Genomic DNA, 22,292 nt, shown 5'->3' with positions numbered 1-22,292 from the left:
GTTTTCTATGGGAAATGATTTCATTGCAAGACTGACCCGATGAGGCCACTGATCCGGAATGCATCTATGGCGTCCTCGAGGAGCTTGCTTAAGGTTGTCCAATGATTAACCACTGATCTGTAAAACATGGGATCAACCTTCTATTGTTGATTTCTTTTGAATGCTTTCCTATAATTCTTCCCCCAAGAAAAGAAATACAGGTAAAGGGCATCAATTGACCACTATCAGCTGGAATCCAGTGTTATTTACCACCAGATACAGCATTATTATCCACAAGTAAATTGTTTAGCCTTGAAAGTGTGGGGCCTTTGGGACCTGTATTACCAACCTCGAAAACGAAACAGCAGGTAGCAATCACGTCGGCATGCCGGAGAGTAATTCTTCTCCTGCAATTGCTTTGCCCTCTAGTTGTCCTAAGTTAGAATCTCGAACCTGATCTTGCATCGTGTGCAGCCAGGACTTAGTCACCATTGCTTCTCTTGCAGGAATTTTGCACGTTTCGACAGTTTAGGGATTTGCTGTGCACACAAGTTGTTGTTTTTTTTTTTTTCCCTCTTGCATTAGTTTGCATGTATAGGATGTAGAGCACTCACCGCCTCGCTGTCATAGTGCTGACTGCCATTCCTATGGTGGTAGGGTTATTATATCTATGAAGAGGGAGCATGTAAGTAATGAGCGTTGGGATACCATTAGTATGCCTGAAATGGTTTAATGAAATCTTAGATCATGACACGTCAGGATCTGTTCTTATCATTCGGACAGCTCCATCTGCGTCTTTAATAATTAATCCAGTTCACAAAGAGTTCAGTCTCGCGCACTCATTTAGAAACCTTCTTTAGAGAAACACCTCTTTGCCTGCCGGTCCCAGGGAGAAATTGTCTTCTGCCTGGCTAGCTGCAAAGATATCGAGACACAAGTGCAGTTTTAGGACCATACACTCACCAGGTAACAAAAGCTCTAGGGAGGACAATTTGGGTCAGAACATGTGCAGTTCAGCTGGGTTACTTTAGAATAGTGTTTTTCTTCCACTGTCTTATCATATCCATGTCAGCACTGCAGGCTGTGTGGAATGAATTTTTAAATGCAAGGCGCAGGCAGACATGATTCAATTGAGCAGGTTATAAAACACGCAGCAAAACTTGTACTGTGCTTGGGCAGAAGGAGAAGCTGGAATGTCTTGCAGAGCGTAGAAGAACCAGGCTTCCGTGGCTTGGTTCATCGACAAATTCACCGGTTTTAAAGGCCTGGGTCAAGGTTCAAGAAGAAAATACAAAAATAGTAGAAGCATGTATAAATGTTGGGTAGTGTCAGACTGGCCCAAGAGAACCAGATGATCCTCCTGTTGGCCAGTACTCTATGGTTAGGCAAAATGCATCCAAATTTAAGGGTACTATGATCTATTTTTGGGGGTTGTTGGAGGAAGGGTCCCAGAATCATTTTGATTGAACCAAGGAACTTCAGTCCATCACTGATGTTCCATGTTTTTGCCCCAGATAGTAGGCATTGAAGAAATCTCCTAAATACAAAGGACCTACAGATCTAGGTTAAGGAATGACTGCCATGTGTGTTGTGCTCTACAATATTTAATCATTATCTGGTGGTTCTCATACCTTTGTTGCATATTCAATTGGAATCTTTTGATATGTATCATACATTTTAGCAAAAGAATGATATACAACCTTTAGTCATCTTCTGATCACCATGCCCATGAGCTATCCAACGTCACCAGTCACTGTGCCAAAAAGATAATTTATTGGCAATCGATAAAACCGGATACGTGATAGATCTTTCAAGAGAACTTATATTGGAATCATTGTGACCAACATTTTCATTTTTGGAGATGTCTTGTCCAAAATTGGTGGCTAATCTAATGTAGGTAGTTGAGTTGAACGGCTGCCGATCAATAAGATCTCAAAGCAATAACAGTAATGTATGAGCTGAAGTCATTCGAGTTTGTTTGCAAATGTTCCACTTTATGAGCAACTTCTACCCATTGTGTATGGATGTCACCAGGAAAAAAGTTGTCCATTGTCTGTGAAGGATAATAGCGATGTACTTGCAAAAGAATAACACAAACCTATGAATGCTCTTTGTCTCTGTTGTTATTTGCTTGTGAGTCCTTATATGACAGGGAATGGCAGATTGCCAGGCTCTAGCATACACCCTCCCAGCAAATCCAAAAGACACACACATTGTTCTAATTATACTGGGTGTGGTGAGCAGAATTCGAGGCTTCCTATAGTCTGACTTTTAACATTTCTCATAAATGCTTCACATCTGGAAGTTCTGCCCGGTAGGTCGAGGAAACTGGTGAAGGTTTAAATTCCAATTTATAATGCTAAGGATCTCCCGGAGGGTTTATTATGACTTGGAAAACCTCCTCAGGTTTTTAATGATTAAAAGACTGATCACCTATTGAACACGGTAGACATCAATCTTGGTTCTGGCTGTTCCTATAAGAATTTCTAATTGGTTTAAAGCAAACGCAATTTGTCATGAGAATAAGACTACTATCTGATTTACCAAAGTAAGGCTTTCCAAGTCTTCTTCATCGTGAAGACATGTTTAGTACATAGCTGTGGTGCAATCAATGATTTTATCATTCTATGATATCTGGATAAAATTGGTGCACCAGTTCAACCTTATGTTGGCCTGCAGTAGATGGTACATGACCTATATATTCAAAGAGTACCAAATGGAGAAACCCACCTTAGGCAATGAGCGAAGGCTACAGTCACATCTACATCGGAGACTCTTACCTTCGCTGATTTTCGGTGGACACTACAATAAATTCCTTCTCGGAGAACTCTGCCGACTTTGGTCTAAAATTGACGGACACCAATGGGCTTGATGTGTAACTACAGTTTTCATAGTCAGATGTTCTGGTCCTCTAATGCACCAGGACAATGGTGGTGCAATGGTTGTATGAACCTAGCGTGTAACCCAAAAAGGGAACTATTCTTTAAGAATGTTCGATATATCTTATTCTAAGATTATAGGCTATTCCGACATGTACTACAAAGACCACATCGGAATAGCTTTTAGAAAGGTTATTCCTCTCCTAGAATTTTTTTTTATTCCTTATGCAAATGAGTCTTCATAAAGGACAGGGGCGCCTCCTGTGCTCCACAAAGATGCTCCAGTGACGCCTGCCTACTTCTGCCGACGCCTCTCCACTGCGTCATCAGCTGGCAGCGCCGACTTCGCATGTCAGCTGAATGGACTCTCATGTAAGAGGCCACAGGAAAATTTGCGAACAGACATGCGCAGTCTGCTCTGCCGGCTGAAAGGCATCCGTAAAAGACAGAGGCGTCGCTGTTGCGTCTTCGGTGAACACAGGGGGATGCCCCTTGTGCTTTCTGAGCTGCCCATTAATGACTGATCCATCACAAATTTTGGTGATTTTTTATTTATTTTTTTTTGTATTGTTTTTTGGTTTAGGTACAGAGAGCCTGTAAAATAATCGAAAAAAAGATAAAAATAACCATTCTGCTTTCTTTCCGAAATCAAAAACATTCCAGCTTTTCATTCTACAAAGCCAGTGATATGTTGCACAAAGGCTGTAGTATAAACAGAGTAAAAAAAAAAAATCCATCCTCATTCCAAAAAAAAAGTCTAAAAAGAATTTTTGTTTGTAGCCAATTAAATTTAAATGATTTACTTTTGTTGTAAATTTTACGGCTTTCCTTGATACGTAGAACAATAAATTTACGAATTGGGCATAAAATCAACGTACAACACAAGGGACCTGTTGTCGATAAAGGTTTAGGCGGCAGGTGGAGGTGACTACAGCATCCTGTTACCATATTTACTTTCTCCCTTACAAGTCCTCGGTGTTCCATTTAGGTTTATTTCTCATGTGTCCCTAAGTCCCCACTTAAAACTCCTTTGTAAGATGGCTAAATGTTCACTCTTATTTTCCTCATTCTTTCCATTCTGTTGGCAAACTATGTTTGAACCTTATTAATAATGAACGTAACTGGTGAGAGACATAATTCAAAGTGATGGTCCTGATGTCAGTCTAATGTGCATTGTTAGATTTCCCAAATGAATTTTTTGTAGGCTGCATTTTATAGTGTTTGGTCGACTGCCCTTCTTTTCTCAAACAGTCTCACATCTTATCCAATAGTTTGAACAACGGTCACCGGGTCTCTTCAGACATGTTTTGTTATAGATCATAATAACCCTCTTTTCCCTCAGCATTAAAGAGGAACCACGCTTTAATAGTCACGCGTTATGGGTCACATTGACTTCCAATCCTTATAGTTTACCCTTTGGGACAAAGTAGGTTGCAACGGGGGGAAAAAAAAAAATTGTGCTTTTTTTGGTGGACCTACAAGACTATATGAAATATTGACTCTTTTAATAATACACCTATATGGTTGAGGGAAATTGGAGTTACATAAACTGTCCCAAAAACTCTGTGGTCTGGAGTCGATTGGCAAACTTCGATTCAGACATCATCATCCGAGAATTTGTAATATATTTTATTCCAATATGTTCACAAAGATTGAATTTTCCAGCGTAAATTTTATTATGTTTTTTTTCTTTTTTTTTTGGAAGACTGTATAATTCGAAACAAATGTTTGCCCTTCTGTGTGCCAAGCTATGGCCCAAATATGTTTAGTAATGTTTTCACTGGCTTTGGCACTTTACATTAAAGAGAGTCTGTCAGAAGGAAAAACGCCTCAAATTAATCACTTTCCAAAGAGATCTTTCTTATTCTGCATTGCAGCTTCATTTTCATGAAATGCAGTGTCTTATTCTTATGCAAATTGGCCAAAAAAAAAAGGGATTTAGAGGTGTTTCTTCTCCGACCAGGGATTCACTCTCTACTCTAGATAACCAGCTCTGACCAGGAAAGACTTCCCCTAAAGCCCTTAAATTAAAAAAAAAAATTGAGCCTGCAATGCAGAATAAAAAATGCATCTTTGGAAAGTGTATAAGCCGCTCTACAAGGTACTGTCTTTGGGTTTTCCTGTTGACAGACTCCCCCTAAGTGCTGGCAGGGGTTTTAGAAACCGCCAAAAGAATCTTGAGGCATCTTAGTAAAGGCAAAAGGAATGTCTGGTCATATCATAGCCTCCTTGAATAAAACTTAGTTGCGCCTTTTCCTTTTAATTTTCGTGTAGAAGGGTTCAAATAACCGCCTCCAAGTGTACCATGAAATAGAAGCCAATAATGCCAAAACAACCATGAGTCTAGACTTCTTGTTAAAAAAATAAAGTTTTATGTTATTTTTTTTTTTAAAGAATTCTAGTAGTTTACTTCAATTTTCTGTGTTTCATGTATTCTATAAAAAATTTTAAAAATCCAGAAAAATCATGTCTAGAAAACGCTCCCACAGTAGTGAATGAGTCCAGGCTATTGCTGCCCATGGTCCTAAAGTATATTTCTAAATGCTGTTAACAGCAGCTCAGGCAAGATGGCGGCCTCCATCATCCCGACGAGAAAGTAAAAAAAAAAATTAATAAATAAAAAATAGATAAAATCAGAACACTAAAAACGGATTAGAAAAATTTATATGATCAGTATCTGGTTTTAATTACGGTAGTAATAAAAAATCTAGATGATCTATTCCCTCTAAGCCTATATTTCATTTTAAAATGTTATTTATTAGGTTATTTTTGGGTGTGTTTTTATGTACTTTTTAACTTTCTCACACTGTACACGTTTTTTGATGTTTTAATATTTTGTATTTCATTTTTATTTTTATTTTTTTCGCAGCTCAATCTTGTTTTCCTGGTGATCACGCTGTGCAAAATGGTGAAACACTCCAACACTTTAAAACCAGACTCCAGCCGCCTGGAAAACATTAAGTAAGTGACCTATGTGCTCCGTTCTGAACGGGAATTCTACATTCACCATTCGGCAGTTTATCAGTCAGCAATAGAGATGTCAGTAGTCCATTAAGCCGGCTACCGTCACGCTTCTTCTCCAGTTGTTGTACGCACTGGTCAAAGATAGATAATTCGTTCCCTGAAATGATGCTACAAAATTGCATAAATGAATTAAAGTACTCTATAGCAATAGGGTAATTTCATTTGCATTTAAAATGCAGTTTAAAATGATGTTCTCGTCCACAAGGCTGATATGATTATGTGAGGTTTGTTTTGCTAAATGGCTTTGTGATGTAGGGATTGTAAGTACTTTCCACTCGTAATCCAGCTCTCCTCCGAGAATTGACTCTTTAATACTAATGTTAACTTGTAGATTATCTGATATACTCAACTAATTAAGCAAATGTTTGTTTTAATCCCGGTGTCACTTGAATTCTTCCGAAGGAACTGTGAGTTCTGGAATTTTTTTTTTTTTTTTTTTTTTAGTTGACATCCTCGGTGTTATTGTATGACCTTTAAAAAAAAAAAAAGTTTGGGTAGTTTCGTTGGTAAAGCTCAAAAAAGTTATAGTGGGAGATATTCTAATACCTTACAAAGGTGGAGATGGTAATTAACAATCCAGAACGAGAAATTAAATAATTGATTAATAAAAAAAAAATTCAAGCCAAAAAGGTTATTACCTTGAGCATGGGATGTGGTTTGGATCCATTCGTCGAAGGGGTACGTTTTGCAATTCCTGGTCAGTGATATAGCCTAGCTGTGGTCATAGAAAGGTAGATTTTTTTTTTTTTTCAAGGAGTCTGGATTTGTCGTCCATGATCAAGTGGTTGGGTATGGTTTTCCATGCTTACGGGATTAGGCTTTACTGGCCATGTTCATAGTCAAGTTTCACAGCTCATCCTGAAGAGTTGGTCTTTGCCATTGGTGAACCTAGACTTCAATGACCTTTTCCCAGGAGTTAGGGTGCACCCATAGTACCCATAGTACTGGAAGTATTGGTGGCTTTGCTGGATTAGTTATCTTGAATTTAAGGAGGCATTCACACGGAGTAAAGTGGCGCTGATTCTGCTACGATAACTTGCGGCAGAATCAACATTGACTTCAATGGGTTCCATTTTCCACGCGGAACATATTGAAATCAATGGGAGTCTTTTTATCAGCGCTGATTCTGCCACCAGTTATAGTGGCAGAATCAGCGCCATTTTACTCCGTGTGAATACCCCCTAAGGGAGTTTAGTAGTTCTTGTCAGTAGGAGTTAGGCTTAGTGAACAGTGAGGTAAGGCTTAAAGAGGTCCTTTCACCACCTTGACCAAATCCAACTCAATAGGTTCTGGTGCCATTGGAATTTTTCCTTTAGGCCCACTGTTTCCAATCAATGGAGCAACACCTATTGACGGAAGCAGTGAATTGGAGTTGGGAATGGCGGTGGTAGGTCCTATCTCATTGGCCAGTGTACTCATCCATTGACTTGATTGAACGTAATCCCACCATGATTTTAAGGGTGTATGTGCCAGGGCGTAGGCTTGTCTTTCTGTGAAAGTGTTCTAATAATATACTCCTCATTGCATGTTGCATGACGGTAGAGAGGTTTTTGTTTTAGCATCTCTCTCTTTCTTTCCTTTTTCCTCCCTTTGTCTCATCCACTCCAGTAACTATCGTGTATGTGACGGCTACTATAATACGGACTTACCTGGGTAAGGTGAATCCTTACATTAACAATTCTAACCTGATATTAATATAACAATTTAATTCCTATTCCAAAACCCCATATTTTTTTTCTTCTTCATTTGGACAGTTATAATTCCGTCCCACTCCCCCTTTTTTTTTTTTGCTTTGTATATAAAAATGCTCCTTTTTTTCTCTGCTCCACTTCTGTCTCTAACAATTTGATTTCTCTCCTCTGCTTGTAATGCTCTCTAGATATGAAGATAATAAGCCTTTTATCAAGTAAGAGACCATTAGCTAGATGTGGAATGCCCTAACTGAAACCTTCCTCGTCCTCCATTGCATCTCCGTTTTTTTCCATCCATTTTTACTTGGGTTATACATAGAATTGTCCCTCTCTTGTCTCCAGTTATATTTGTCTCTCCCACCCATATTCTGTATCTTGTGTTCCTCTCATTGTGGTTGTCGGGCCGTGCTTCATTATGTTCGCAGTGTATTTTTAATATTCATTTCAGCTTTTTGTGATGAGACATCATGAGCATAAAAACAAATTTTAGATTTGTGAATAGTAAAATTGTAATCGGGATCCGTAGGTTTTCTAAGCTATATTGTTCGGGGTTATAATGTATACCTAAAACACGCTTGATTTACATAAGTGCTATCAATAACGTAAGCATGAAAGTGTTACTAGGTGACGGCAAAGTAAAATATGTTCTACTAATTTATCGAAGACCCTTAGGGTCTATTCAGAGTTTTTTGGCAGCAGATTTTGATGCGGAGTCCGTCTCAAAATCCGCCTGCCAAAAAGGATCCCATTGACTTCAATGGGAGTCACTCGCTTCTTTTTTTCTGCTAGCTAGTAGTGGGGGAAAAAGCAAGAGAATCTATCATGCCGTGGATTCAGCCACAGCATCCGCGGTGCCAGACTCCCTCCCAATTAGGCCTATTCATTCGGGCCTTACCTGGAACAGAATTCCGCGACAGGATGCTGGTCCACTGCATCGACATTTTCCGCCATATGAACATACCCTTTGTGTGCCCCAAAATATTAAAGGGGCCTTTCACCTAGATAAAAAGTTTTACAGTTGTGATTAAAATAGAAATGAATGTAAATTACTTGAAAAAAAATTTTATTGTTGTTTTTAATCAAAGCTCCCCGATGTTTCTTTTTCCGGAATGGTCCCTACAGCTCTATATCCACATTGGCACGGGAGGGCATGACCTCTTTGTGTTAGTGAGGCATAACTTGACGCTCCCAATTCAAGATATGTAATGAGGCAACATGTCCTCTTAAGAATACTGGTGGGTTTTTATGTTCTAGAGATGTTTTGGGGCTCCAGGGTTTGGTAGTGATGGCTACTTCTGCACCCCCTATAGCTACACCCATGACATGTTGGAAGGACTGGCTCTTTGGCTGTCCATTAGCTAAACCAACACCCTCTTCTCCGACTGATTTGGAGACAAACAAATTTAGTTGGCCCCCCATTATTGCAGAGGTATTTTCTCCTGTTTCGAAGCAAAGCCTCTGGGACCAGATCTTACTACGGAACATTGGGGAGGCTTTGATAAGGAAAATGTATAGGTGGTATCCATTTCAATTCTAAGCACATCTAAATCACTTTTTATCTAGTTGTACAACCCCTTTAACAGATGACCACTTGTGTTGTGAAGGAACAAGTCTACTGGGAAATATCCTGTTCATGGACAACTCAAATTTTTCTTATATTCTGCCATACAACTCGAAATTTGAAAAAATTTGTATTCAATTTACTTACCGTTTAAGCAGTTTACAAAACTGAAATGATATGAAACATTAATCTGTGTGCCTTCAGTTTTCTATAATTCCTAAAACATTTCTCCAACATCCCCATTCACATGATAAACTGGACAGTGACACAAATTACCAGGGAGAAACTAAAATAAGAATTGTGTTTTTGGGTGTTACTCATAGCACTTTGTATGTAAATCAGTCTTATAAAGACATTTCCTCCTACTTTGGAAACAAATCTTTGACTTTCTATCCTCTTAGGTCATATGTCCATATTAATAAGCTCTATCACAATGAAACTGTTGACAATTTTTTTGTAGCTCGGTTGGTTTCCAAGAACCAAAATCTTGTAATCTAAGCAAAGTTTCATATTGCAAACACATTCGTCCAACTAGTCCAGATGGTAATTTTCATCCTCACTCATTGTCTCTTCTCAGGTCGTGGGTTCTCGGTGCTTTCGCCCTCATGTGTCTGCTCGGAGTTACGTGGTCTTTTGGTCTGTTCCTCATCAATGAAGAGACTGTTGTAATGACGTACCTCTTCACAGTGTTCAACGCCTTCCAAGGAATGTTTATTTTTATATTCCACTGTGCCCTTCAGAAGAAAGTAAGTTTGTGAAGAATGACATTTAACACATTGAAGTGTGTGTTTATGTATGTAGACTTTATCGAGCGCCGTTTTTTCTTGACGGGATCATCCATTATCGCAAAATTAGGTTTCCTTTCTCGGCAGAGAAAGGACACTTTGGTTAGCCCTGCAACGGGTGACCTGAAAGTCGGGTTGGAATTATTTTAAGACCAAAAGTTATAAATTACGTGTAAAGGGAGACTTGGAATTCTACTTTATGGCAATTTAAATAACTTGTCTGGGGTTGAGCCAATCTTGAGATTTCAGGATCAATTTTAAAATCAGATTTCCGATCATTTTCCAGCCGATCTTGATCATGAAATTTACTCGATCGCCAATCGGAATCCAATCTTTTCCAATCCCGATCGCTCAACCCTAGTCAATGCTTCTCTATGGGAAAAGTCACTTTTAGGGTTGAGCCGATCTTGAGAGAACCTCCGACCTCGATCCGGGATCGGAATTCCGATCGCGATCGTGAAATTTACTTGATCGCCGATCGGAATCTGATCTTTTCCGATCCCGATGGCCCAACCCTAAACTTGTCGAATATCTTCTCCTTGTATCATGTACCATTGATGGTATTTTAGGGTGGAATGTTTCCACATATTATCCTTTTCTGCATATTTTATCTTTTTATCCCATTTTTTTCCTATATTATTCCTTTATTACCAGTCGGTCACCAAATTGAGATAGAATTGTGAAAGTGAAAACTATTATGTTTCTGACTTGACAAGATGATAACGTTGCGATTCTATCCGCTCCGAGCAAGCTGTAATTTTACCAGTAATGACAGAGGGATGTGCAATACAGACAGATAATGTGCATTCCTAGCAATATAGGTATGAAGAGAGCTGGTCCTGGTGATGGGGGTTATTTGGGCAAAATACAATTTTGATTGGTATTGTCCTAGTTTTGAGATGTTTTCAGGCAGTTAATATCCATTACGGCTTCTACTCAAATTTTCAGACGTCCTCTCTCAAGGTAATTTTAAACTACAAGTTCCATCATGCCTTCCTGGAAGAAGGGTCTAGCAGTTCAGCAAAAATTCAGAAAATAACTCTGTCTTGATCCCAATCGGAGGTCAACATTGTGCAATTTCTTAAGCTATTTTTAAAGGAACGTATATTGTACAATGAGTCATAGGAGATGTATGTGGCTACGGATATATGATAATTTTATTCCATAAAGAAAGCTTTATTTTCCCAGCTTTTAAAATTGCTTAAGGATATGGCGGTATAAAAATACTCCAGGCTGAAACAGACACTGACGGCATTCACAGGCATATAGAACTTTCACAATCCTGTTGGGTACTGACAGTAAGATAAGGTCATGGTCTTGGAAGATAGTCATTTTCTTGTGTATAACAGTCTTTCTGTGTGCAAGGTTCTTGCTGGATTCTTGTCGTTTTGTGCAGGAAAATAATTTGCACCAAGGCACAGAGAAAATGAAATCTAAAACTTAAGTCTTACAACTTTTTTTTATGCTTGTGCCATTCAACTTTTTTCCCCCAATAGTGTTAGATTACAGAAAAGTTGCTATTGGTTCCATTGGGTAATTCTTGACCCATCGTCTCTTTGGAGTAGAGGCAGCTGGTTTGGGGATTTGGGGTTAGCAGTAGTAGTAATGCCATTGGATTCAACAGGTAGAAGATCAAAGAATATGTTGCAATGAGGGCAATGTTCTTCAAGAGGTTAGGGTAGAAGTTGATGAATATTCTAACAAGTCTGATCAATGGGGGTCCTAGCGTGTTATTTTTTTGTGTGTCTCCATTATGAATGGTCCAAATCTTTGTAAAATACTGTAAGTATCAACCCATTGCCCATTGTGGGTCAGGGAACAGTGGTTTGGGTCCCTGTAATGCATGCTAATTTTACTATAGGTTATTTTAGTCCCCCAAATATGTTCTAGATGAATGGTACCCAGAAAGAAAAGCGATAAAACCACATTGACACATACACAAGTATTTCCGTTCTGTTATAGGTTAAAATACTGTGGCCCAATGGACTCATTTGATTAAATGGGGTTCATCAGGTTCTATTGAGAAACATAATAAGGTAGCCAATATTACAGATGGATGAACCAGTTTGTAACAAGCCAGGTTTGTTATGTATTTTCCAAAAAATACTTTGTCTTAACCCAAACTTTTTGGGGTTCATCACCCATGAACCAATATTACACTTTAAGGTCTTTCCAAACCATAGAGTATAAAAAGGTGAAGCTATGGAGAGGTCAATAAATGCAATAAATAGTCATACTTGCCTCTCTTGGCCTTCGTTACGGCAACTCTGGCCTGTTTGGGCATTTCGAATGACATCAGTGTACTCCACACTCCCAATCAAAGTCCTCAGTAGTCCTCCAAGGCTACTGACTAGAGATGAGCGAACAGTAAAATGTTCAAGGTTCGATATTCGTTTCGAGTAGTTCCTCAATATTAGACTACTCGAATCGAATATCGAACCCTATTATACTCTATGGGGGGAAAATGCTCGTTTCAGGGGTAGGCAACATTCGATCAAATTATACTTACCAAGTCCACGAGTGAGGGTCGGGCTGGATCCTCCGAGAAGTCTTCTCCTTGCAGCGTCCCCGCGGCATCTTCCGGCTCTGAATTCACTCTGCCAGGCATCGGGCCTGGGCAGAGCCGACTGCACATGCCCGCAATACAAGCGGACATGCGCAGTCGGCTCTGCCCAGGCCCGATGCATGGCAGAGTGAATTCTGAGCCGGAAAACGCCGTGGGGAAGCTGCACGGAGAAGACTTCTAAAGGTAGGAGAAGAACCAGCGTTGATTGGCTGACTGTATAGCATTCGGCCAATCAATGCTGGTTCTGCATCGAACGTTTCCATTCGAATACTGAGTGGTACTCAATCGAGTACGAGTATTTCGAATACCGTAGTATTCGATTGAATACCTACTCGATCGAGTACTACTCGCTCTTCTCTACTACTGACATCATTCAGGATGCCCAAAGAGGTCAAAGACCAGTACCAGATTCTGCGACCTAGCCCAGGAGACGCGAGTAGGATCTAGAGAGAACCTGGACTATGATAATATCCGTTCTGGTTCAGACTGAACAAGTTTGCCCCGAAACCAATCCTAATCCTTGCGGGGTTCATGCACCAATAATCAGCATGTTGCTTGTTCTTGTCCAAGATATTTATTTTTACTACATCAGCAGATGTGAACAGAGCCCTACCCATTACAATGTTGCTGGGGTAGTTATTTGGATGTTAATTGCATCCTCTTACCTTTTCCCTGGGCCTTTTATGAATTTAGTTGCCCTTTAACTCAACTTTAACGATCCGTATTAATTTAAATTGTCATCTTTTTATGTTCGGGGTGTCTTTTTATGGTAACGTTATCCATAATAATTTCCGACTTGTGCCAGCTCCCGCCTAAAGTAGCTTTGCCTGTGATCCTTTGAATTCCAGTTCAGTCAAAAGTTTAGCTAATGAAAGAAACTTTTATATTTCATTATGACCCTGGAGAGCCGCTACACAAGACAGATGCTAATTAAGTTCTCCAAGAATGTCAGCTGCTACTTTTGTTGACTCTACCGCAAGTAAATCAATGGGCGAATAAACAAACCCATTAAAAATCACCAGATGAAAGGGCCTACGTTCCGCTTTTATATTTCTACCTTGTTTATAAAGTGTATTCCTTTCACAGGTACGTAAGGAGTACAGCAAGTGTTTCAGGCACACTTACTGCTGTGGTGGTCTTCCAACCGAAAGCCCTCACAGCGTGGTGAAAGCTTCGACGGCAAGAACCAGCGCTCGATATTCCTCTGGCACCCAGGTAACAAAGAAGTTGACAGCGTTTTTAATTAACCTTATTTATAGCAACCCTTTAGAGACTCACCGTTCAGATACACTAATTGTCTCCTCATTACAGTGATCTAGACGACAAGTACAGTTTTTTTCCCCCGATCTTTTCGACGAATGAGTCCCTTTTAAATAACTTGTCGGGGAATTTTTGATTTATGTACCGTAGTCTTTCCCACCCCCATCCTTGTTAAACTTATCCCATAATAATCCGTTTTCGTTAATGGCAGCTGGTATAATTGCCGTAAGATGGATATTTTCAGCGGCTTCGCAATATACAAAAATAAAGGTCCAAAAATTCATCGTTTTGTTTTTGTCAACAGAGCCGGATTAGAAGAATGTGGAACGACACGGTGAGAAAGCAATCCGAATCTTCCTTTATCTCAGGTGACATAAACAGCACATCCACACTCAACCAAGGTAATTACCCACATTGCACTGCTCTCTCCAGTCACTTTATTGAAACCTATATTGTCCTTGTTAAATCGGAGAACGGTCACATAGTATTTGTGATAGATTTGTTAGTATTAGGAAATGTACCCATACTGCCTCTTTGGAGACGTGTATCGTGGTTCACATCAAGAGGATGTCCATGGGGAAAATTTGGGACCAAATAGGACATGAGATAAAAAAAAAAAAATTCAAATCCCATCAGATTTTTTTACTACAGAATTTTGTAGTCGTGGTAGAAAGGCTTCAAAGGGGTTATCCCGTAATCAATACAGAATAGATGTGACTACCACTAGTAGCCGGTCTTAGTCAGTCCTGTACACTTTGAATGGAAAGGCGGCAGGCATGTTCGATTGCTATTGGGACACCCGTTCTCAAAATCATTGAGTATCGGTTCACGTGAGCCCTCCGAATGGAAATCTATATGCATTAAAAAGTGGTTACCTAAGAAGCCACACAGACCCCATAGACTATAATGACGTCCATGTGGTTCCCGCCAGAAATACACAGAGAGAAAAGTCCTGAAAGAAGCAATACTTCTTGTGGAATTATTGGCCAACTGTTTATAGTCTCCATGAATTTCAAGGCCTGGCTTTGACTACAACCTTGGCAGCCTAGGTATGCCTATGAGTTTTTCACATAACTCTTAACTATGAAACTCTGTCCAGGTGTGTGCCGGATTTACCGGTCCGAGTACTACGAGGGGAGACGGACTCTTAACAGTATAGTTATCTTTGATACGAGGAGTCCTTGTGTCCCAGTGAAATACTGTCCCGTAAATGGTTACAGTACAGGACAGTATTGCTCGACAACTATAATATTAGTAATCGCTTGCCCAACATAGTGCAGAGGTCAGTAAATCTGGAACACTTGGACAGAGTTTCACGATCAAAACCAAGACCGGTCACGTCAAGGCAGCCTATAGAAGAGGACGTTGGGTTCTTGATATAACGCAGCTGTTTGATCAACAATTGTGCACTATTGTATTAAGAGACTATATATTTGTATTTAAAAAAAAAACTTTAATTGAATTTTTTCCTTTTGTTTAGCCAAAAGATTATCCTCATTTTAAAAGAAATAGATAAATAGGTGGATAGGTAGGTGGATAGGTAGGTGGATAGGTAGGTGGATAGGTAGGTGGATAGGTAGGTGGATAGGTAGGTGGATAGTTAGGTGGATAGTTAGATAGATAGATAGATAGATAGATAGATAGATAGATATTAAAAATATGTAACCTTTTATACACTTTGCTAATTCCGTCCCACCTTTTTAAATAATATTTAAAATTTAAATTTTTGGAGTTTTTTTTTTTTTCCCTAAAACTATTTAGTCGAAGTCATAGATGAACAGATCTCCTACACACACCTTTGTACATTTTAGATTTTCTGTAGATTTTATTCTTCCACTTTAATAATCTTTAAGTAAGTATTTGCCACGGATCAGCCCACTTTTTCAACTTTCTAGCGTTAGATATTGTTCGAATGCCCAGCAATTTCTGAATTTGTAAATTTCAAGATGTGTTAGAAATTTGTTTTGTATGTATGTATTTTTTTTGTGTGTTTTAAACATGTGCTTGGAAAATTGTCTGCCTTTTCGCAGCATGTCTCTTTTGCATAAGCAGTGCCCTTTTTGGCAAAATTTTATCTCGCTTTCTCCATATTTGTTTTTCTTTTCTCTGTTTTTTTTTTCTTTTTTTTTACCATCTTTTTTATTAACACAGATGTTTCCATTAGGGAGTGCCCCGATGCTAAAATATTCATTAAACATAGTATTCCCTCATCGCTGGCAAAAAAAAGGTTTAAGGATTTTTTTTTTTTTTCTAGCTGCCGCATCTTGAAACATTACGTCAATTTCCATGCCTTTAATTACCCTTCTTGTCTGACAGTAATTTTGTGTAAATTATTAAATGTCACTCTTGGATGGTGTTTGCTTTAGGGATTTTTGAAAGCACCTGCGAATTAGTACAACTTTGCCACAATGCTTCCATTTTCTCCTACAAATTAGCTGTTCAAATATCATCCTTATTTACTGAGCGCATCGATACCGATTTAGAAAAAAAAATTTACCCATTTTTTTATTTATTTTTGTAAGTTGTTGTTTGAATTTTTTGGTAAAGAGAGCTGTTTGTGCTTCTCGACATCACATGAAAAACTGATGTCTTAAATTTTTTTACCCATATTTTAATTTTTTTATTTTTGTAACTTTTTGTTTGAATATTTTTTTGGGAAAGAGGGCTGTTTGTGCTTTTCGACGTCACATGAAAAACTGATGTCTTTACTTTTTTTTTCCTTTACCTTAGGAATGACTGGCAATTATCTACTAACAAACCCTCTTCTTCGACCCCACGGCACTAACAACCCCTATAACACACTGCTCGCCGAAACTGTTGTATGTAATACCCCTACTGCTCCTGTGTTTAACCCACCAGGTGTGCTTCTACTTAATTCATTCATCCTGTCGCTCACCACATTCCTTAAGATAAACCTATAGACTTGCAGTTCTTTCTCTGTCCTAAGTATTAACAGACGTGCAGCACTGTCTATGCCGGCCTCTTAAAACTGCACTATATTATAGTGTTGTTACCGGTATTTACCTATAATTATCCATGTTTTTGACACAGGTGGCATAAATCTTAATATACTATTTCAGGACTGACACTGAAGGTCCAAGAGTCCACCATCAAGATATTTTTCCCGTAGAGGTACAGCTCTCTATCATAGCTTTGAGGAATTTTACCGTATGGAAAAAAAAAAAAAAAAATTTATGAAAGCACATTGGCTCGAAAAATTTGTGCAAAATTGGCAAGTTACCGGCGCAGACTATAGTATAGTGCAGCTTCATGCCGGACTATGTATGAACCATGATATCTTAAATTTTTTTCATGACTCTTCAGTAGTAGTACACCTTTTGTAGTTGTGTTAGTGTTTAAGTGTGTGTTAGAAATTGATATATCTATAGAAGACAATTTTTTTCATCCGTTGTTGATTGTAAAGCGTTGTAACACTTGAATTCGATTTTAACGTTAGTCTGTCCTTTCTGTTCTCTTGTTTTTGTTCTTTTTTGTTTTTTTATTGTTTTGTTTTTTTTTGTTTTTTGTTTTTTCTTATGCTTCCCTCTAGCGAACTACAGAGAGACAAGTATGGGAGTAAAACTTAACTTTGCCTATCAAATGTAAATTTTTTCAGCATGGTTTTTAAACAGGCACATTAAAACATAATTCTCAATCATGAAATAGACTCAGCGGGCAAGTGGTTCACAATCTATATTCAGAGTCATAGTCATATTAATTTCAAATTGAATCTGGACTTTTTTGTCTACATTTGGATAACAGCAATGGATATACTGCAATTCTCCGTTGGTAATATATTTGCAATGCTGAAATAATTTGCTGTTTTTTAAAGGAGTGCTGTCAAGCAGAAATGTTTTATTTGCTTTTCATTCCTACATTCCCACGGTAATCTTGCTACAGGCTAAGGAAAGACTTCAAGTGAATTACCTGATCACAAACACCAAAAAAATATATTATTTTTTTTATTTTTTATTTTTTTTAAGTGTTTGTCATCACACTTCAAGGACAGAGAGATATTCTCCTGTCCGCTATGAAGTACAGGTGTACAATTTGTAAAAAAAAAAAAAAAAAATTTTATGGTCATTTATAGCTTAGCTTTCTAAAAAAAAAAAAAAAAAAAATTCTCAAAATTTTAATTGGGTTATCCAATTTTGTGTTTAACTAATAAAAAGCCTGGTTAGCAACACTCATTAATTCGTCATCAATTTTTTTTTGCACACCTTGAAATCTGCACGACGCAGAATATTTTATTTTGATTACCGATTTTGCTTTGGTTGTGATCAATTATATACTCGAATGATCAAGTTTCTCATATCACAGTTAAGTCATCTGAACAAAATATATAGACATGCATCAGTAGGCCAAAAAACACCAAAATGCAAGTTGGTCTAAAGTATGAAGAGGCGTGTGTAGCATTTACAAATCTGGATGAAAAAAATAGCTAGGCAAAAGCAATTTTTTTTTTTTTTTTTTTTTGTATTTTTTTTTTTTCTTTTCAAGCTACCGGAGTCCCTTCTGTACATCATTAAATGAAAGAAATGTCACATTATGTGAAACAATTGTGTTTAGTAAAATTTTATTATAATTTTTTTTATTTTTAAAAAAAATAAATAAATTGAGATTTCAGTTCATCAAAATTTGAAAAAGTTTGCGGATTGTTTCTGTTATCTTAATATCTCTCACGCCAGTATTGTCCTAGCCTAAATTTACGATGGAGAAAAAAAATTAGTTGACTTTTTACAACGCTACGACCCTTTCTGACTTCGACCGATTTGCATTTTAGATTCAGGGCCTTGTCGATGGGCTGCAGCCTTAAGCATGGTCATCGTGGCAGCCGTGTCTCCCATTGTTCCATTCTTCTCCAAGCCTTGCATCTAATGCAGTAGCTTCACAGTGGGCAGGCTGTTTGCAAACTAAAATAAAAAAAAAGTAATACAAAAATATCTAAAAAGTCATTCTTTTCTTAGTCAAGTGATTTCCATCCGATCCAAACTGTACTTTTTTTTTTTTTCCATTTTTTAATTTCGTTCTTGTATTCCCATATTTAATGTGTGCCATACCTCATTTTTGTCTTCAACCCAGAGCATGTTCCTTTCCATAAGGAGACCATTCCGTCCACATGCCCAATAGACTTTTTGCCAGTTTCGTACACGAGAGCATGGCAGAGACGTCTTCTCATTACTACATCCAGTATTTATTTGGTTAATTTCTGTGAACCCTGCTTACAGAAATTCCTGGCATTTCTGCATTTTGACCTTGGTGCCCAATGCTCACCCTGGGCTTTTAACCCTTTAATTAGCCTGTGTGGGTTCATTCCGCAGTATCACTGTGACCGCTGCAGACAACAGGGCTGCTGGCAAACTCTTGACTTCTAAAAGCCCGGGGGCCGTTGCTGGCGGATAGACTATTAGTGAACTCTAGAACATTAACCAGAAACAAAAAAAAAAAAAAAAAATCTGTTTATTGCGAGTAATCTTATTTGCTGAACCCTTGCTCTGAATAAGTTGCTGAGAATCCTAGTAATCCATCTTGTTGCAATAAATCGTTTTACTTTCTTTTATACATCAGCTACACTTAGCCCAGATAGCCTGAGCAGACAGACATAATGTGAGTGTGCACAGTGAGTCATTTCCACCTGCTCCGTCATGTCGTGGATGATGCTTGTGGGACCTTGTTGTCTCTTGTGTGAAAGGTGGCTGTCCTTGTTTCTCATGACGTCCGTGTATATGTCCATTTTCCATTCTTTTTCTTCTTTTTTTTTTTTTTTATTTTTTTTTCCTTTTTTTTTTTTTTTTTTTTTTTTTTGCACCCCAGAAAAAGGGAAACATTAGAGACATCGTTAAATTAGTTGCTTGCCGGTTTGTTGGTTTATGTTGTACATTTGCCTTGATTTTTATGTATACGTTTGGTTATTTTCTCTATCTATTCTTTTAATTTAGTGTTGTTTAGGACAAATGAGATCCAAAAATTTTCAAAAACTTTTTTTTTTAATTCAATGTGAAAAATGATTGAACAAAAATTAAATTTTTCTCTAATTTTCACCACCCAAAACGGTGGTCCAATTTTTTTTTTAAAAAAAACGAGGCTATGGTCAAAATTTTTTGTCCTAGACGACATTAAAATTCATTGTAGCCGAAATGCTTGGCCATCTTAACAAAATGTCCCCTAAACTTTCGTCTTTTTTTTCTGTTTTGTTCTCTTTCAGGACATTCACTGAACCATGTCAGGGATTCAAGTGCCATGGATACTCTACCGCTAAATGGTAACTTTAACAACAGCTACTCTCTACGGAATGGGGACTACGGTGACGGAGTGCAAGTTGTGGACTGTGGACTAAGTCTGAACGATACGGCATTTGAAAAAATGATAATTTCAGAACTAGTGCACAACAACCTGCGGTGCAGTAGCAAGAACCACAATTTGGAGAGGACCCTGCCCGTCAAAACTGTTATCGGGGGAAGCAGCAGCGAAGACGACGCCATAGTAGCTGATGCTTCCTCTTTAATGCATGGTGACAACCCTGGGCTGGAACTTCACCACAAAGAGCTCGAAGCACCGCTTATTCCTCAACGGACTCACTCTCTTCTGTACCACCCGCAGAAAAAAGTGAAGACCGAAGGAACGGACAGCTACGTGTCACAGTTAACCGCCGAAGCCGACGACAATCTTCAATCCCCAAACAGAGACTCCCTGTACACTAGTATGCCCAACCTACAGGACTCTCCTTACCCCGAGAGTAGCCCCGACGTTGAAGAGGATTTATCGCCCTCTAGGAAGAGTGAGAACGAGGACGTTTATTATAAAAGCATGCCAAATCTTGGAGCTGGGCACCATCTTCAAATGTACTACCAGATAAGCAGGGGCAACAGCGATGGTTACATTATCCCCATAAACAAAGAAGGCTGCGTCCCTGAAGGAGACGTCAGAGAAGGACAAATGCAGTTAGTCACAAGTCTTTAATAAAAAAAAGAGATTTTTTTTTTAGGAGTGCACATGGCTCTTGCAGGTATTAAAAAGACTCCAATTTCTTCGACTGAGGCCACCTTATTCGCGATCGGCAGCCTACGTAAGGACTCGCAGCTCTCCATTGTGTAGGAAAGTGATGGACCTTTTCAGTTCTGTGAATTTTTTTTTTTAAATAAATTAAAAATTGAAAAAAAAAAATACGACAAAAAAAACCGAAAAAAAACTTTGTATATACACAGAGTATACTAAGATTATTTGTTACAAAGCAAAGAGGTACCAACACGGTATTTAAAATAAAAAAAAATATCTGCTGCTGAATAAAGACTTTTTGGAGGAAAATAAAGACATCGGCAAATCGGCCGTTTGCTGCAGCAGCTCCAGAACCTGATTTGTAAATACGGTTGCCATTTTGTGAGGCCTGCATTGTATTATATACAAGATGTAGGCTTCCGAAATCCTGTGGGATAGATTTACTGTACCATACTGTTTTTCTGAGTAGTCTGCAGGATGTTTTTTGTTTTATTTTTTTTTCCTCCTGCTTTGCAGGTCACTGCAGATCCTTTTCCATGACGGCAAAGATTAAAAAAAAAAAAATGTCTAACCACTAGCAATCAAGCCACTGGCCTTATTTCATATGTTTTCTCAACTGTACAATGAACTGTTATCATGGAAAAATAATGGCGAAATAAATTCTATTTTGTTCTATTGCTAGGGTGAAATACATTTGTGTCCAACTTGAAAATTGACGAATATTGTGAAAAAAAAAATAATCTCGATTGCACAAATTTTTTTTTCTCCTCCTAATTCGTTATTGCAAATTTTCGTCCACGTCAATATTTTTATTTTTTTTTATTTTTGCTTTTAATTTGATGCCAAATGCAATTTTTTTTTTAAAGAGCCTTTATTGTATATTCAGGAGCCAATGTTGCCATTAATTGCACAAATTTGGTAAATCTGGCAGAATTGTTGAACAGGGATTCTTGGCACAAGCTACTTCTATAAATTCTGAAATAAGCGGTGCCTGACCTATATAAATATATATATATATATATTTTTTAAATAACAGTCTGGAATATTACTCCATGATTTTTTTTTTCTGCCTATGTTTAGCCATTAATTTATTTTATAATTAAAGCAATGTGTACATTTTCAGTGAAAATTTCTTATCTTTTATTTTGGTTTTTTTTTTTTTTCTTTCAAACTTCAGCTGTTAATAAGAGCCCATCACTAATATCCAATGTAAAGATTAACACCTGTTTGACGGTAAATAAATGTGAATTTTTTTTTCAAAAATGCTACTGCTGTTTTTATGGTTTGTAGGGTTGAAACAGGCTGTTCCAAGAGTCCTTTGTTGACTTATGTAGGGATAGTGAGAAATTAGCATACTTGACAATAAAACCTCTTTACTTTTGTAATGAAAGTCTTCTAGCCATTACTTGCGCTAAATTTTACGGAAAAGTTTTGGGGGCATTTTTGAAATGGTATAAACCAATTTTATTTATTTTTTTTTAAAAAAAAATGTTCATACGAAAATCAGATCAAATTTTTTTTAAAGAATCGTTCTGACCATGGAGTAATGAT

The 22,292-nt window shown here is 38.0% G+C and overlaps 1 protein-coding gene across 23 annotated transcripts in view; it reads left to right on the top strand.

The window, feature by feature from the left end:
* ADGRL2 (adhesion G protein-coupled receptor L2) overlaps window positions 1-21,462 on the top strand; it is a 145,342-nt gene extending 123,880 nt beyond the window's left edge. For 2 of the 23 annotated variants that reach the window (XM_075287013.1, XM_075287011.1), the window contains 9 exons: window positions 5,728-5,819; window positions 7,491-7,535; window positions 7,762-7,788; window positions 9,712-9,880; window positions 13,572-13,700; window positions 14,050-14,146; window positions 16,476-16,604; window positions 17,296-17,313; window positions 19,951-21,462. In XM_075287013.1, the coding sequence (XP_075143114.1) occupies window positions 5,728-5,819; window positions 7,491-7,535; window positions 7,762-7,788; window positions 9,712-9,880; window positions 13,572-13,700; window positions 14,050-14,146; window positions 16,476-16,604; window positions 17,296-17,313; window positions 19,951-20,705 (1,461 nt within the window). In that variant the 3' untranslated portion in view covers window positions 20,706-21,462. Of the gene's footprint in view, window positions 1-5,727; window positions 5,820-7,490; window positions 7,536-7,761; window positions 7,789-9,711; window positions 9,881-13,571; window positions 13,701-14,049; window positions 14,147-16,475; window positions 16,605-16,796; window positions 16,847-17,295; window positions 17,348-19,313; window positions 19,353-19,950 lie in introns of those variants that run through there. The other 21 variants (XM_075287034.1, XM_075287012.1, XM_075287035.1 and 18 more) reach the window with 17 other exon arrangements.
* The last annotated feature ends 830 nt before the right edge of the window (window positions 21,463-22,292 follow it).

This window comes from Leptodactylus fuscus, chromosome 9 (genome assembly GCF_031893055.1).
Source record: "Leptodactylus fuscus isolate aLepFus1 chromosome 9, aLepFus1.hap2, whole genome shotgun sequence".
NCBI lineage: Eukaryota > Metazoa > Chordata > Amphibia > Anura > Leptodactylidae > Leptodactylus > Leptodactylus fuscus.
Note: the sequence above shows the minus strand (reverse complement) of the source record. Positions and strands in the feature narration are given on the sequence as shown.